The sequence below is a fragment of the Artemia sp. Qi Xiang Cuo genome, chromosome 13, assembly GCF_049724085.1.
Source record: "Artemia sp. Qi Xiang Cuo chromosome 13, ASM4972408v1, whole genome shotgun sequence".
NCBI lineage: Eukaryota > Metazoa > Arthropoda > Branchiopoda > Anostraca > Artemiidae > Artemia > Artemia sp. Qi Xiang Cuo.
The window spans coordinates 29,036,995-29,055,117 of record NC_142806.1 but is presented as its reverse complement, the minus strand read 5'-3'; the positions used below and the strand labels follow the sequence as shown (position 1 = coordinate 29,055,117).

At 33.0% G+C, this 18,123-nt stretch overlaps 1 protein-coding gene across 1 annotated transcript in view; it reads right to left on the bottom strand.

Annotated features, from left to right (window-relative positions):
* Window positions 1-8,619, bottom strand: part of LOC148945157 (nuclear pore complex protein Nup98-Nup96-like) — an 82,773-nt gene extending 74,154 nt beyond the window's left edge. Inside the window, exon 1 of the mRNA XM_089098961.1 lies at window positions 8,153-8,619. Within this exon, the coding sequence (XP_088955087.1) occupies window positions 8,153-8,619 (467 nt within the window). The remainder of the gene's footprint in view (window positions 1-8,152) is intronic.
* Between the last annotated feature and the right edge of the window lie 9,504 nt (window positions 8,620-18,123).

Sequence of the window (18,123 nt, the reverse complement as noted above, 5' to 3'; positions counted from 1 at the left end):
ACCATGACAAAACACTACTGAAATATTCCAACTCTTGCATTTCAATGAAAGAAATCCAAAATGAAATTTGAAAAATCAAGAGAATGTAACTGTGACAAGGTAAACCACGACAAAACACTACTGAAATATTCCAACTCTTACATTTCAATGAAAGAAATCCAAAATCAACTTTCAAAAATAAAGAGAATGTAACTGTGACAAGGTAAACCACAACAAAACACTACTGAAATATCCCAACTCTTGCATATCAACGAAATAAATTCAAAATGAACTTTGCAAAATCAAGAGAATGTCACTGTGACAAGGTAAACCATAACAAAACACTACTGAAATATTCCAACTCTTGCATTTCAACGATAGAAATCTAAAAATCAGCTTTGAAAAATCAAGAGAGTGTAACTGTGACAAGGTAAACCACGACAAAACACTACTGAAATATTCCAATTCTTGCATTTCAAGGAAAGAAATCCAAAATGAACTTTGAAAAATCAAGGGAATGTAACTGTGACATGGTAAATCACGACAAAACACTACTGAAATATTCCAACTCTTGCATTTCAATTAAAGAAATTCAAAATGAACTTTGAAAAATCAAGAGAATGTAACTGTGACAAGGTAAACCATAACAAAACACTACTGAAATATTCCAACTCTTGCATTTCAACGATAAAAATCGAAAAATCAGCTTTGAAAAATCAATAGAATTTAACTGTGACAATGTAATCCACTACAAAAAACTATTGAAATATGCCAACTCATGCTTTTCTACGAAGGAAATTCAAAATGAAATTTAGAAAATCAAGAAAATGTAACTGTGACAAGGTAAACCATAAAAAGTCACTTTTGAAATATGCCAACTCTTTCTTTTCATCGAAAGAAATCCAAAATGAACTTTAAAAAATCAAGAGGATGTAACTGTGACAAGGTAAACCATGACAAAACACTACTGAAATATTCCAACTCTTGCATTTCAACCATAGAAATCGAAAAATCAGCTTTGAAAAATCATGAGATTGTAACTGTGACAAGGTACACCACGACAAAACACTACTGAAATATTCCAATTCTTGCATTTCAAGGAAAGAAATCCAAAATGAACTTTGAAAAATCAAGGGAATGTAACTGTGACAAGGTAAACCATGACAAAACACTACTGAAATATTCCAACTCTTGCATTTCAACGAAAGAAATTCAAAATGAACTTTGAAAAATCAAGAGAATTTAACTATGATAAGGTAAACCATAACAAAAAACTACTGAAATATTCCAACTCTTGCATTTCAACTACAGAAATCCAAAAATCATCTTTCAAAAATAAAGAGAATGTAACTGTGACAAGGTAAACCACGACAAAACACTACTGAAATATTCCAACTCTTGCATTTCAACGAAAGAAATTCAAAATGAACTTTGAAAAATCAAGAGAATGTAACAGTGACAAGGTAAAGCACAACAAAACACTACTGAAATATTCCAACTCTTGCATTTCACGAAAGAAATTCAAAATCAACTTTGAAAAATCAAGAGAAAGTGAGTATGACAAGGTAAAGCACAACAAAACACTACTGAAATATTCCAACTCTTGCATTTCAACGAAAGAAATTCAAAATGAACTTTGCAAAATCAAGAGAATGTAACTGTGACAAGGTAAACCATAACAAAACACTACATAAATATTCCAACTCTTGCATTTCAACGATAGAAATCTAAAAATCAGCTTTGAAAAATCAAGAGAGTGTAACTGCGACAAGGTAAACCACGACAAAACACTACTGAAATATTCCAATTCTTGCATTTCAAGGAAAGAAATCCAAAATGAACTTTGAAAAATCACGAGAATGTAACTGTGACATGGTAAACCATGACAAAACACTATTGAAATATTCCAACTCTTGCATTTCAATGAAAGAAATTCAAAATTACCTTTGAAAAATCAAGGGAATGTAACTGTGACAATGTAAACCATGACAAAACACTACTGAAATATTCCAACTCTTGCATTTCAATGAAAGAAATTCAAAATGAACTTTAAAAAATCAAGAGAATGTAACTGTGACAAGGTAAACCATAACAAAACACTACTGAAATATTCCAACTCTTGCATTTCAACGAAAGAAATCCAAAAATGAGCTTTCAAAAATCATGAGAATGTAACTGTGACAAGGTAAACCACGACAAAACACTACTGAAATATTCCAACTCTTGCATTTCACGAAAGAAATTCAAAATGAAGTTTGAAAAATCAAGAGAATGTAACTGTGATATGGTAAACCACAACAAAACACTACTGAAACATTCCAACTCTTGCATTTCACGAAAGAAATTCAAAATCAACTTTGAAAAATCAAGAGAATGTGAGTATGACAAGGTAAAGCACAACAAAACACTACTGAAATATTCCAACTCTTGCATTTTACGAAAGAAATTCAAAATGAACTTTGAAAAATCAAGAGAATGTAACTATGACAAGGTAAAGCACAACAAAACACTACTGAAATATTCCAACTCTTGCATTTCAACGAAAGAAATCCAAAATGAACTTTTAAAAATCAAGAGAATGTAACAGTGACAAGGTAAAGCACAACAAGACACTACTGAAATGTTCCAACTCCTGCATTTCAACGAAAGAAATTCAAAATGAACTTTGAAAAATCAAGAGAATGTAAAAATCCGAAATGAACTTTGAAAAATCAAGAGAATGTAACTGTGACAAGGTAAACCATAACAAAACACTACTGAAATACTCCAACTCTTGCATTTCAAGGAAAGAAATCCAAAAATGAACTTTGAAAAATCAAGAGAATGTAACTGTGACAAGGTAAACCACGACAAAACACTACTGAAATATTCCAACTCTTGCATTTCAAGGAAAGAAATCCAAAATGAACTTTGAAAACGGCCATACTGAGTCGAAATCAGACTGAAAAGTTTCAGTTTCCCTTAGGAGCGAGTGGAGCCACAAGGACTAACAAACTTGAGAAATATTAACATGGAGAGAATAAAATAAGAAAGTAATGCATTTATTGTTACTCACATAATTGTCGCAGAGCTTCGGTTATATCGACACACATGCATTACAAGACACTAATACAAAATTGTTATCTGGAGCGATGCAACACAAAAGTTATTGCACTGACAAAAAGTTTTCTCGAAAGTTTGTTTTGAATAGACTGCAAATAATCTCACATAACATAAATCATAAGAAATTCCTAGGTTAGACTGGTGTAAGACTAAAAAAAGACTCGAGTAAGACTGAGAAAAGACTGGTACAAAATCGCTAAGTCCCGACTATCTACTCTCTGCAATTTCGCCCGAGGATACATTCAGGCGTCACTAAAAGTATATTTTACAGTTCCCATTGGTTGCACTATTTGTCCTACATCACTATTGGGCCGGCTTGCACCAATGGGCAACTTGGGTTTAATTAAAGTTTATGAATTTTAAGATATTACTTTGGAATTTTTCTAACAAAGCAAAGTTCTACATTGTAACTTTAATTACAATTTACAGCTTTTTAAAATAACACTTTGGAATTTGTTCGGAACGAACAAAGTTTTACACTGTAACATTTTGCTAGCAGGGAGTCGCTTTATTTTCAGAATACTTTTAAATTCTTTATTTGAAATTTGGGTAAGGATAAAACAATTTAATTTAATTGAGATAACCAGTTTTAAGCTTATTCTCCAGAACAATGCAATTAGCTTATACAAATATATTTTGCATCTCGAGTGACTATTTTCCTGTATTATAAATCTTACTCTCTTGATAGTTTGGTATTGTGAGCTCTTATTATTCGAATTACTTTGTTAATCGCCTGTCATATAAAATTTGGTCAAGCTAATATTTATTGCATACTTTGGCGACGTGGAGTCGGATTTATTTATTACATTTTCTGTGGGAAAGATTTTTACAATGTGTTGTTTAATTAACTACAATTGTTTCGCTATTTTAAACTGAAACGCTTGAAACTTGCTAAAAGACTCTTACAATGTATTGTTCAATTAAATACATTTGTTTAACTATTTTAAATTGAACGCTTGAGACTTGTTTGATCTGTAGGTTACTTGAATTTTCGGATTCATATTTTTGGGTTCATATTTCAGTTGGTTTTATTTTTTATTTGGGTAACTTTAATTGGAAAATTCTGAGGCTTTTTAAAATTGATCCCATTACATATCATCCTTCCCATTCTTAACGATGTCCTCATCGTTGTGTTATGCTCTCTCTCTACACTTTCAATTTTTTTTTTCTAAGGAATTTATTTTGGTACTCATTACTTGAATTAGCTTTGCTTTGGTGAAATTTATTCTACTTTTTTTTACAAATCCCCGATTGCTCTATTAGATTATATATATAACAACATTTCTTTAAAGTCCATCACCTGCTCACTCGATTTGGCGACGGGGCCAAGGAGTTTCTATTGACTAACACCGTAGGTTATATGATTACATAATAATTATTATTTCCTCCACCTAACACTAAGATTACTTTCACCTGATACGTTTATCTTATCACTGAAAATGGTACATATTTGCCTTTTCTAATACTTGACTATACTTTCACCTGACGCTATAATGATACGATTATATTTTTATTCCTTCACCTAATATTAAAATTACTTCACCTGATATGCTAATACTTCTACTTGGTTTCAATTAATTAAGTTCTGCTTTTATAATTGCTTTATTACTTAACGTGGTACATGTTTGCTACTTCTAATGCTAGTTTATACTTCCACCTGACGCTATATTGGTACGATAAGTATCTGACTTCAAAAGCACATAGCTACATCTAAATTTTTGACACACTGAAATTAAAATAATTTGCAAGAAAAAGTTTGACACATTAATAGGTTTTAAGTTTAATGTCTGATTGCAACACTGAGCTTATGTAATTTACACTTATTTTCATTTGTTTTATGAAAAGTTTCTCTATGTTCACTAAAGTTATAAGTTAGTACATAAGATTTCACACTTACTTCATCATTCTACGTGTCTATATTACTCACATACGTTTTCACTCTTACTTTGGGCTTCCATTCAATTAATTACTTGGTTGGCTAATTATTTATAGTTTGTCATCTTGGTGTTTTGCTTTCTGGCACTTGTTCCTTGGGATAAGTGTTTATGTTGTCCGCAAGTATGACTATATGCACAAAATTGTTCGTGCGTGGTTTCCTACATCATGTACGAGGGGTTGATGTTGTAGATTTGTTGAACTGTATCCTGGGTACATAACCCTTTGAGTTAATTACATGAAATGGGTATCTTGATCGCTGGACTGGGTAGCTCTTCTTGATCACTTCTATTCTCGGGAAAGTTTAATACTCGTACAGTCTGTGTTTCCCGTAAATTGTTCACATTTTAGTTAGTCTTTTGTGTTACGCCATGTAAGGGTAACTATGGTTGGAACAGAGCTTTATCTCAGATTCTATGTTTAACGTATTGTCTTTGATTTTTAATGATACACCATCATTGAGGGCTTAGTCATTTGGATTTTGGCTAAGATAACTTGGTTTGGTCTCTTCTTTAACACTTTATTTTGGGAAAGTTTGCACGTACAGTTTATATTTCCCACAAAATTGATTATGATTGGTTCTTCATCTCATGGAGGATAGTTTGGTTTTGTGGCATCTAATAATAATTGGATATGGTCACAACTTAAGCTTTGGATGTTGTTCAATATATTGTCTCTGATTTTGGGCTTAAGATATATAATCTTTGAGAGATTAACTCCAGGGTTATTCTTGTTTTGTCGATATTGTTTGGAATCGTGTTACCTGGTACTAGGCTTGGGTGACTTGGATTGTCCTCAGGATATTGTCTTCAGAGGTTTCCTTGGTGAGTACTTGTCGGTGGTTGACGAATGATGGAAGTAGATGCTACTTGGTCGTATCCGTGTTGCGTGCTGGTACACCAATAATTACTTTGCACTGATTATTCAGCTTCCTGGAATATAAATATCTGGGCAGAATCATATGCTCTTTATAGTTACATAGGTTAAAACACACAAAGCAATAATAATCAATTTATATAACGTTACATTGGGACTATTGTTTTAAATAATAGTCGTGATTAGTCATACTAATAATATCAATTTTTTTATATGGATACGGTTAAATTCAAAGACAAGACAAATAAAAGCAATCTTCATGCTTTTACATTCATATTGCAGCAATCACTAGATTACTGTGAGATAAGCTAATTAATCATAAGAAAAACGATTATATATTTACGAAAAATAACACACGTACACATGTGCATTTGTCACATGTTCTATATTCAATACATTTTTAAATGTTATTCAACACTCATATACTTTAGCATTTAATTTTTATTATAAGAATGCATACGAGGTAGGTTACATGGTTTTATGTGAGGTCTCGACTTACTATAAATTTTCAAACTTTATAAACTTTACTGTTTATGCGCGTCCATGCCGCTTAAGAAATATATCTTTGCAGCTGCATGGGTTTGCACAGAAAATAAGTAGAAACGTGGGACTGGACATGGCACGAATGAGGACCTCTATTCCCATTTGCTCGATCATGTCCTCCCTTACTTTTTTTTAAAAAGGTTATCAGGGAGTTCCTGGTTTAGGTTTTGCATCTCACTCGGTTCCATGTGATCTGACTTTGCTCTTTTTCTACGTGTTAGTCTCAACACTCTTCTGTAGTTTAGGTTCAATGCGATTCGTATAGAATACGAGATTATGAATACGAGTCCTACTTTCAGGAGGGTATACCACCAAAAATTTTTTTAAAATAGTCCGAATCTACTTTCTACATGCGTCAATCTTTGATCTTCATTAGTAAATAGGGGAATTTGAGAGTCTAAGGCTTCTTTTATTTTTGTTTGTGGTAAGATTCCCTTGATATTCTCTATTTTTGACCATATCGTGGCTTTTACTTCTTCATTTTCAACACTGGGAATTGTGTACGATAGATTGACTGGTTTGAAATTGTTTATCTTGGGACTTATTATATTCGTGCTTGTTGTTATAAGTGGTGTTTGTACCGTGGCTTCCTTGGTTACCAGTCGGCATCCTTGTTTTATTGTTATTGTTCCCAGGTCTTGTAATAGTAGTTCAGTTCTGTAGCTTGGATCGATTCTTTCTGTGTTATTATAACAAGAGATAGTCCCAACTGTTTCTTTTGGAACAGAAAATAGGCATAGATCATTTCTAAGGTGAATAAATATTTTTCTTTTAGTACTGCCTATTAGTGCTTCGCATGAGTTGGCAATTTCTTCTTGTTGAGTCTCTTTTAAAAATATATCCAACATACATGATCCGGGTTTCACATTATAAATTGGCAGTGTTAGTTGACATACTAGGTTTTTGAATGCTACACATTCCTTTGGGTCCTGTGGGTTTGCTAAGGCATACTTCCTCCTATCTTGATCAACTAGCAAGTACTCCGCTTCGGGGGTGATAGTCATAAACGAATTAGTTCTACCGATATTGGCTGGAAACATAGAAATTTTTATGCAAGTCATATATCGATTGTTGATTTAATGACGGGATTGTTACTACTTCAAATAATTGTTCGTTTATTTCTGTGATGTGAACCTTCAGCTTGGTGTAATAGTGGAATAAATTTGCTACTTCCGGTTATGTTGGTAGATGTAGTCCGAACGTTAAATGCGCTTTTATTTCATCCAAGATACTTTTTAGGTTCGAAGGATCCACTAGGTCATACGACAAGGTTCCTCCGGTAAGTGCAAATACTGCAAATTCAAATTTGCTAATATCAGTTGCCAGGTTAAGTAATGATATTGTCACTATGTCTAGTGATACCATGGTGAGGCTGGAATCGGTAATCACACGATCTACTTCATTTTTTAAATAATTCATTATATTTACTGTCTTTGATATTTTCTTCGAGATTGCCTCAATTTTGTCTCTCTGGTAATTGGCTAAACTGGCTTGTATTTTTTGGACATGTAAGGTCACGTTCATGGCGTTATTTAGTTTTCCTACGTTTTCCCTTAGGACATTTAGGTCTTCTTCAGTCGAAAGCCCAAACAAGCGTGAGGCTAGTTCTCCCACGATTGGTATTAGACTAGCTGATCTTCGGTATTTGCTTTTTCGAAAAAATACTTCGAAGACTCTCGTGGTACTTTGTTTTAACTTTTGTATTTCTGTATTGAACAATTCAAATAATGCCTGGAGTCTTTGTCTATATAATATTAGAAAAGATTGGTGAATTGATACTCGTAAAGCGTTTTTCTCTCTTAGCTTAGGTAATGGTTCAATATATTCTTTTGCTGGCTCATCGGTCATTGCTAATCTTGCACAAGTACGTTTACCGTCTACTGTCCAACATTTCTTATGTGCGTCGTCCTCTTCTTCCTCTTTCTCATAGTTATTTTTTCTTTCTTCGGGTTTTACTACTTGTACCCTTATTGTTTGTGTCTCGGTATGTCTTACTGGAGTTTCTGCCTTTAGGCCTAAAGTAAATATGAAGTTCGGCTGGGTGCACGTAAACGTGGGCCCTGTTGTCCAATTCCATTTTGTAATTGTCGTTGGTTTTAGATAAGTCAGCATGGTCAAATTTTCGGGTGATTGTTTACTAAGTACGCTAATTTCTGGGATTCTATTCGTCGTAGTTTCCGACATTGAAGATTGTATATCTTTTACTGTGGTCTCATATGTAGGCGTGGTTGTCTTGGTGTCTTTTCTTTTTCTTTCAGTAGGCTTTTTATTCTTATCATCTTGCTGTGTATTTGAGAATTTTAATTCCTTTAGGTTAATAATTTGTCTGTAGTCCTTTTTCTTTGTGAGTTTTGATAATATTCGCTTCGTAACATTTTCTTCAACATGATTTTGCCATAATTCCTTGAGAAAATTCCATAGGCTCGGTAGTTCATTTAGCATTGCGTAATTTCCGTCATAGAGTTTATTTCTCTTGGAAGTTTCTAAGAAGGAACCTGTGGTATATTTTGCTGTACTATATTTGCTTATAGATCCGTCCACATTACTTAATTCTCTTTTCCTTCTGTTTTCTCTGTTGTTGGTTCCTAGGGCTTTATCGATTTCTGCCATTTTCTTATCAAAGTCGTCTATTATGAATTTCGACTTTAGTTTGGGAAGAATGGGGGGTAGATTTCCTTTATTTTCCTTATGGTGCATGTCTTTCATGGTCTGCAAGCTTTTATCCGATTATAAGAATTGGAATATGGACTCCTTTAATTCATTGGTGTTTTTCTCCAGTCTCATTACCTGTTGAAATAGGGTTTCAAACGGTTTGGGGTCCAGTTTCATAAATATTTTCCAAGCATTGTGGCTTGCAAGTAACGAGTTCTCATGTTTGAAGATTATTCCATGTTTTACCATGTCTTGGGCTATGGTTTGGGAAATGAGGATTGTTATGACTCTAATTATTCAGATCCTTTTTGCTGTTTCTGGAATTAGTATTTCATTAGACATTGTACAGAAAAACTTCTTATGATTGATAATTGAACGAGAACTTAGATTCTTATTATTTGTTCTTTTTTTTCTTTTAGGGAAAGAGACAAGGTATTAATTATGATATTATATTTATGTTTTTTTTTTATAATCTTCGTTGCCTAAAGGAAATAAGGTGAGATTAAGATTCGTGGTCTTACAACTTTTACTTTGCTTATGGTTAATGTATGGTTGATTCTTAGGCTGGGGGGATAGATATTTTAATTGCTTTCAGGTAAGAATTTTTGTTTCAACATAAAAAGTAATTGGGTTAACTTTAGTTTTTTTGATTGGGACTGCTTTTTTTGTTTTCTTGATTACTTTTGATTTTGATTGATAAGTTTTAATTGTTTTAAATACAATTTCATTACTTCTCGCTCTATATAGTACACTTTTTGGGTTATACAGATATTGTTTGTAGTATTTTATTTCCTAGAGGGGGTCATGTTTCCCTTGATATTTTACACAGTTTGGATTTCCTTCAATTTTATAAATTAATTTTTGCTTTTTACATTTGTCGAGGAGTAATAAATATGTCTCGCAAGGACCTTTAACATACCAGTACCGAACTTTATATTGTTTTTGTAACTTTCGTATTTCATGTTGAACAAAATGGAGGTACTTGCCCTTTCTGCTGTTGTATTTTATTCCTAGCTTCCCTCTTGCGGGCCGATATTAGGGTGTATTTGCTAAACGTAATCCAAAGATATATGATCCTATGCTGTATTCTCTGAAATCGTATTTGACATCCCATTTCTTTGAAAAAAACTTCTTCCCCTGATTTATTCACAATGATCATTGCCGCCGAGTATGTGACATTTTCTTTGGCATGTTTTATACAAATGAATTCTGTATCAATAATTGCTTTGGCCATTGTTCTGAAATGAAAGGTAGTTTCTATTGATTTTTGTCTAGTTAATATTTTTTTCAAGATTGGTTATGATCATGGTACACTCTAGGTCGAGGTCAAACTACCTTTTCACCGGCATTTCCTCAATACATCGGGTACTTCTTCGTTCGACCGTAATTCGAGTCATCTAAAGCTCCATATTAACCAATTTTGAGTGGAAAACAAGGTAACTTCAGGTTGAGGTTGAACTACTTTTTCACCGGTGCCTCCTTGCACCTGGCTATTTGTGTGTTCGAACATAATTGCTTCCCTAAAGTTCCGTACTCTAGTTTAATGACTTTGCGGTTGCTTTACAGGCTTAAAAGTGCAGAGACTTTCGAGAAACTACCTTTTTGTCAATATATTGATAATGTACTTTGATCTCGTAACATTTACTCTGACTCATAGTTTTATAAATATTAATACAACACTGGTCTATAATGCACTTTCTTTTTAAAACTGTGATAATAATCAATATTCATAGTTACAACGCTTTAGGTAATATTATAAGGTTCTTTTGTCATTCATTTTAACAGATTATTTGTATATACAGTTTCTTCCACTGATGTTGGGTTTTAATTTCAATATGGGTGCATCATCCGAAAGTGCCGCCTTTGAACTTGGGGATGTAAGCATATCGAGGAGTCGATAATTTTCCCATGACGAAACATTTGAGCTGAGAAATTGGAGTTCAAATATTATATCATTTTTACCGTTTTCAGGTATATTTAGGTACATTAAATACACTAATAATTGGTTTGGGAGGTGCAGGCCTGGGTTGTGCCACACTGGAGGGCCATTTGTTTAAGAAGTTTGACGAATAGGCAGTTGTAGTGCTTTCCAAGTAACGTCTTGTTGTGCAATCAAGTCTCATATCCACGTAACTTTTTCCCAACAGAGGGTGAAAGTCAAGTGATTGCATGGTGGGATAATATACACCATGCTCATCCCCGGCTCTAACCTCCTATGCTCGGGGGTTCATCCGTTCTCATGATCGTATAACGTATGGACCTTTGAGTTATTGCTCTTATCCCATTTGCAGAGTATTTCATGAGGTTTTTCGCTGACTATTATTTTATTTCGCTTTTTTGAATTAGAATTACCATGTACACTGAGCTTTTATTAATTCTTGAGAGAAGAGAAAAAAAAATTTATTGTCACCCTAGAAGCGCATGAGGTACTGCTACTGATTCTTAGATGAAAGTATCTTTTTCATGGACTTGAGTGGGTTTTTTTTTTTAATTAATTAAGTAAAGGGTTACGTTATATTGTTTGTTAGTATATTTTAGTTAATGCTATATTTGTTGATCAGTCTGAGGGGACTCTAAAGTTTTCTATTGTAATTTAATGTGGCATTCAATTTCTATACTTGTTGAATCATTATTTACAACAAAAAAAAATTTTATTAAGTAATCTATAATTAACGAGGCAAACTTTTCTTTTTAAACAATCTTTTTGAAATATCCATAGTTTCAATTAATTTCGTTAAGGCCCCTTTTTTTAAATATAGACTTATTTTATACTACTTTCCAAAAATTCAGCTATTAGGCTGTAATGCTTTTTCATTTATCTTTATATTTCTACTAATATAAATCTTTATATTTATCTTTATATTTATACTAAAGTATCTATTCTTCCACTTTCCACATCCACTTTCATTATCCTTAGTTAATGGGAGTTAAGTGAGTTGAAGTGTAACTCATTTACTTTTAAGGTGTCAAATCATCCTTCCCCTGTGGCGGAGTTAACACCACGTGGTAGAGATACTTATTATCCAGCGCGGTATTACTTAAAAGTTTCGTAGTTTGTCATGAGCCATATGAATTCAGTTCCTTTGCATTTCCCAAGTGAAAATTAAAATATATTTGCGTTTGATGCAAACTTTAATACCACAAGGGCGCTGCCTGAGAGTGCCGCGCGACTAAAAGGGGGGGGGGGGCTCATAGATTTGATTAGGATATTACGTATAGTATTCGTAATTCTTTTTCCTTGATATTCTATCGTGTTAATCTTTATTAGGTTTTTCTTCTGTAGGAACTTGATTTAAAGAGAAAGTTTGAAAATTTAGTTTTGATCTAACTTTTGATTTAGGGTGTTTGAAACATGTTTCGGAGCAAAGGGCAAGAGTACTTTACAGATGTTAAGATCTATTCACTTGCTCTCCTTTATTGCTTCAACTTTCGCTTGGTTACATTAGAAATTACCCTTGAGTTATTCATACTTTGTATAAATGCTCGTTTTCATTTTGCTAATTTTTAGTTAATCACATATGCTCACCAGTGAATGCATATTATTTTTTTGAACTTTTGACTACCGTGCTTTCGCAAAGCTTAAATTCTGTGAATAACATGTGGTTTACTATGCTATATTTTTTATTGGGGGAATTAAGGATTAGCAGGGACCCAAGACCGTGAATGATTTATAAGGTTAGTAAGAATTATTAAATACTGTCTTGTTATATGTGTATTTATGACTAAAGTCAATGTTTGGAAGAATTTCTTCTTTTTAAACTAATTGGTTATTTTTTGCATTACTCGATTTTTGAATTATTTTGGTTATTAGTCCGTTTTTTGACAGGCCTATATTTGTTTAATTTTTACCTACTGGTCTTAGCGATACGTTGCGTGGTTTGCGTCTTTTATGAGAACCCACAGAAATTGCATTACATTTCTGAAACAGAATATATTTGCTATTGTCAAAAAGCCATTAGCCTAACTGCACGTTGCCATTTTTTATAGCATCACAGTGAATTTATGGGTCACTTTTACGATACACGCTATGTGATTGTAGTTTAAATATTTTGGGAATTACGATATTTTAGGAATTGACTGATTGATTTTATGTTTTGCCCTTATGGCAGGCTATTTTCATAAATTATTTATCTTATATATATATATATATATATATATATATATATATATATATATATATATATATATATATATATATATATATATATATATATATATATATATATATATATATATATATATATATATATATATATATATATATATATATATATATATATATATATATATATATATATATATATATATATATATATATATATATATATATATATATATATATATATACGACTGATTGCTGGATCGTAAGCGAATAATTTTATTCAATATTAGCTTCGCGTTTGGTTTTAATGGTCGTGATTATCTTCCAATCACAGTTCAAAACCTCTCCAAAGTTAAGAAATTGCCAAGTCTAGTAAAAAGTTTTTTTTTGTTAATCTTTTGTTACAGGTTATTTATTATACTTTAATTGCGCGGTTCTTTTGTAGGGTTTGACTCGCCTTAAGGTAACATTGGTTGAATTTATTGCTGCAATTTTTAGGGTTTTTGATGATTATATTGCCCTTTGTCTATCAGCTGTAAGCGTTCTACTGTTTTTGCTAATTATTGCAACACTAATGTGTTATTTAGCTAATTATTAGTCATGATTCTAATTTATGGTATGACAATTTTCTATTAGGGAAAATATATTCTCTAAAGTTGGTCATCAAACCTTGAAAAAGCAATCAATACGCGTCCTTTTTTTGTCTTAATTCTATTTTACATTTGACTCGTTGGTACGATATTTTGGAATTTTGATAGCTATTTTCATGTATTACGGCTTTATGAAAGGTTTTTCTTTAATGTTTGTCCTTCTTGACTTAGAGGATATGTGAATTAATACTTAATTATGCCATTCAAGAAATTCATTTAACCAAATAGGCTAGACCACCAAATAGGCTGGGCCACAAAAAATATTTCTTCTTTTAGGTTTTTTTTTGTTCTACATATTTATTGGGCTTCTTTTTATGACTTAATAATCACACTGCCTTCGTTTTTTTATTCGTATTTGTGGATATATTTCCTATTAAGGATTAAATCGCATTTCTGTAGGTTGAAATTTACGTGTCAAAATTAATGTTTTAAGTTCTACAATTTTGATTTATTTTTACGTTTTTTTTTAGGGTTACTAAAATTTTTCGTTTTGCGTCAATTTTCTAGCAGTTAATTTCCTTTGTTCATTTAGGTTTCGGAACGGAACTGTATATTGTTTTATTTATTTAATTTTTTATGCCAAACTACTCTATAATCAACATACGATCAAATATATGGTTAAAGATATATCGATATCAACTTTTTAGATCAAACTATATTTTCTAATCTCCTCATTTTTATGCAGGGGTTGGCGTTTTTTGATATTTGAGAAACATTTTGGTATGGTAGGTTAATTATTAGTGTTTTTAGGCGAAGGGACTATTAAATATAGGTATGCAATCAGCTTAGAGTACACGACAGTACACGGGTCAAATATTTTTTTTTGTTAATAAAAGATGAAAAGTGAAAGTAGGTCAGCTCGAGAACATTATGCTTAGGTGATCCGACTATATTATAATAAATCTTAGTGGTTTCAACTATGTTTGAAAATTACGGGCTTTGATTATCGTTGCAAATTATCGTGTCGAAGCTTTACGTGGGGTCAATTGAATTGTATACGCGATTAATGACATCTGAGGTAAAATAGTATCATTTTTCTTGAAGAATCACGACGTTATTTTTTCTGTTTAATTTATGAAAGATGCTTGGTGTCATTTGTAGGCCCCTTATTTTTTTGATTTTTATTCGAAAAATAATTTTAGTTACCATTTGCACTAAGGCCCTTTTTTTGAGTTTTATCGTGAAGACTGGTTGCTAAGATTTGGCATTTACTTAGGGTTATTTGAACTGCGTAGGCGATTTACAGCGTTAAGAGGGGTGGTCTGAATTCAGTAATAAAATTGCGAAGGGAGGTTTGTTTTTTTTTTGCTTGTTGAATAGCAAGGGTCTTTAAATAATCAAGTTTAATTTGAAAGTCCAAAGAATGCCTTCGGCTCCCATTGGTTGTTTTAATTTTTATTCTATTTTACTAACAAGGACGATTTTTCTTTGGATAATTTAATGTTGTTTTTTTTGTCATCACACATATTGTATATGAATTATTTATTAAAGTAAGTTATATAGGAAAAGATATATGTAGCCTAACTTAAAATTAATTTCACTGGAAATTTATTTTGTGAAATTTTTGAACTTATTACATGCATATGGGCAACTTATAAGTAATATCCATCCTTCCAGAGTTGTTTTTTTTATAATTAGTGAAATACTATATTCTAATCAATAGATATATATAGTTAATCTAGTTTAACGAGTTTTCGCTCGACTATTGGGTTATTTACTACATTTTGTCGCTAAACAGCACGTTTTATAAAATGTAGTCACTTTAATGAATTAGAAGGGGATTTTGACGAAAAAGAATTTTTACCTTTTTTTAGTTCAATTTGTTAGCGTGTCTGGTATTCCTTAGTTTTCTGTACCCTCTGGCAATGGTTGAGTTTTGGGTGTTCCTTGTGGTGCGGAGATTTCTGAGGAATCTTGGTCCGTAATAACATTCTCTTGGGCGTCAGGGCACTGGTTCCTCGTAATTATGTTATTATCCGTTGGAGGGTCCTGTTGAATAGTTTTCTCTTGGGGTCTCATGTTATGGCAGGCCTGGTTTGGTATTACAAAATATACGGGTTGTGACGGCCCTTTGTTTTAATCCTTTGCAAGAAGATTTTCTAAATGGGGACTGAGGGGTAGGTCAATTTCAACAATAAAACATGTTGCAACCATTTGTTCTAAGTTTGAGCAAAAATCTCTTTGTTTTTGTAGTTCTTTGGTAATTTCGGCATGGTTCTCCTTTAGCTGTTTCTCTAAGCTATCTTGTTACAGCTTAATTATTTCCTTTTGTGCTTTCAAATGGTCGTACTTATGCTGCATGTTTAGGATCCTTGCTCTTTGGGGTGCCAGGAGCTCCTGTATGGCCATTGTCGTGGATAGGATAGTAATATTCTAATAATCTAGGACTTTTTTACCATTCTCCTGCATTTTATCACATAATATTTGCAATTTTAGGATCTGGTTAGGATAATTTTATCCCTCGACAAGCACTGCGTCACTTATTGCTTCCATTTTGTTCTGAATTTTGGCAATTTGTTCTTTCACCTCCATAGATTGGGCCTCAAATAATTTGTCTATTTGTTTAGTAACTAGAATCTCATTTATTTTCTTGTTCGTTTTTTCGTGGGATGCCTTAACCTCACTAAGGGATTTAAGTATGGTTTCTATCATATTTTCAGTTTTTGATTTTTTTGTTATCAATTGGGCCAATGCTTTTAGGAGTTTTGCGCGTATTTGAAATGGCTGATCCATATTTGTTCTGTCTGTAACAGGGTTGCATTAGTTATCCCTCTTTCTGTATGAGGGGTTGAACAATTCTTGTTTTTCTTCTATAATCAGGATTTTTTTTTTCAATTCGGAGTCATGTTTATCTGGAAAGATTTAACTATTAACTTTTTTGAACTTTTTTAAGGGTGCTTTCATTGTAATGTCTTGTTTATATGCCTCCTTTTCTTTCAAACTGTTCATTTCGATTTACTATTGACTTATAAATTTTTGGACTGCTCGATTCCTAAATGTATTTCTAGTTGTCTGGTTTTTTACTTATTCTGTCAGATTTCATGGTGACTTCTTGTTCCGTGTCAGGCATTTTACTCTTTTTTGACTTTCCCATAGAGATTAGGTTAAATTTCTTGGATTGTTTTAATAGAAATTTCTGACCTTTTGCCTTAGCCTGTTTTGCATGGGCGGTAGCGGAAGTAGGTTTTTGTTTTTGTGCGTCTTGGGGCTCATCGTCTGATTCAGTAGAGCTAATTCATGAAAACTTATCATTAGGGCTTTCTGGGATGATTCTTTGAGGTTTTGTGGAGTCACTCGCCTTTGATTAATATATCTCGTCTCGTCTGGAGGTGGAGAGTTTATTCTCGATTACATAACTCTGGAGTCTTGCTTGAGGGGAGTAAAAAGTTTATTGTGAACTCTGGGAGGAGTCAAATACCTTAGGAGACTGTATCCACTGCTTGAATGCCATATCTTCCGGAGGGTGAGGTGTATTTCGTAGCATGGTCTGTTTCCAGGAGTGAGATTCCTTGGGTTTTACTTTAGACACCGTTATGTGATGGTATTGTCCCAAGTTTTCATCTTCAGGGTGTTTCTGTGTCCAAGGCAAGGTACTTTGCCTTGTTTTTATCGGATAATTTATAATGTCCATGGCCTCTCTCAAGCTTTTTGTATTTGTATCCCTAGGGGGAGTCTTCCTCCTTTTTGCATCTGGGGTTTCCACAACTCTGTTCAATTCCTCCTGTAGCGACAGGGGTCTTTCTATCGGGGTTGCTGGGGATACCATGTCATCAGGAAATCTTTTGGGGGGACATGGGGTTGAAATTCTATCGGGGAAAAATTGGGTCTTTGGGGAAAGCGTATAATCCAATTCTTCCTTTGAGCTTTCTGAAGATGAACTCTCCTGGCTTTTTGGGGTTCTTGCAGGCATAGGTATTAGGGTTTTTCTTTTAGGGATGACTAGGTTTTTCTTGGCCAAAAATTCTTCAAAATCTTCCTCTTCGCTATGGTTTTCAAAGTAGTTTTGTTTGAAGTTAAAGGGTTATAATTCGGATAGCCTTGATTAGGAAACTCATTTTCCGCGTTTGATGAATCTGAAGATGAGGGTTCGGGTGCCCACTTAACTGGTTACTTGGCTCCTTTTATGCGGCTAACATGTGCCTTATATGTTCTCCCGCTGTCTGGGTTTATCATTTTAAAAGTAAAATCGTTGTCATATTTTTTGATTATTCTGTATGGTCCTGACTATTTATTGGAAAGTTTTTTACCTTCTGACTTACCTTCATTTTTCAAATAGACACAGTC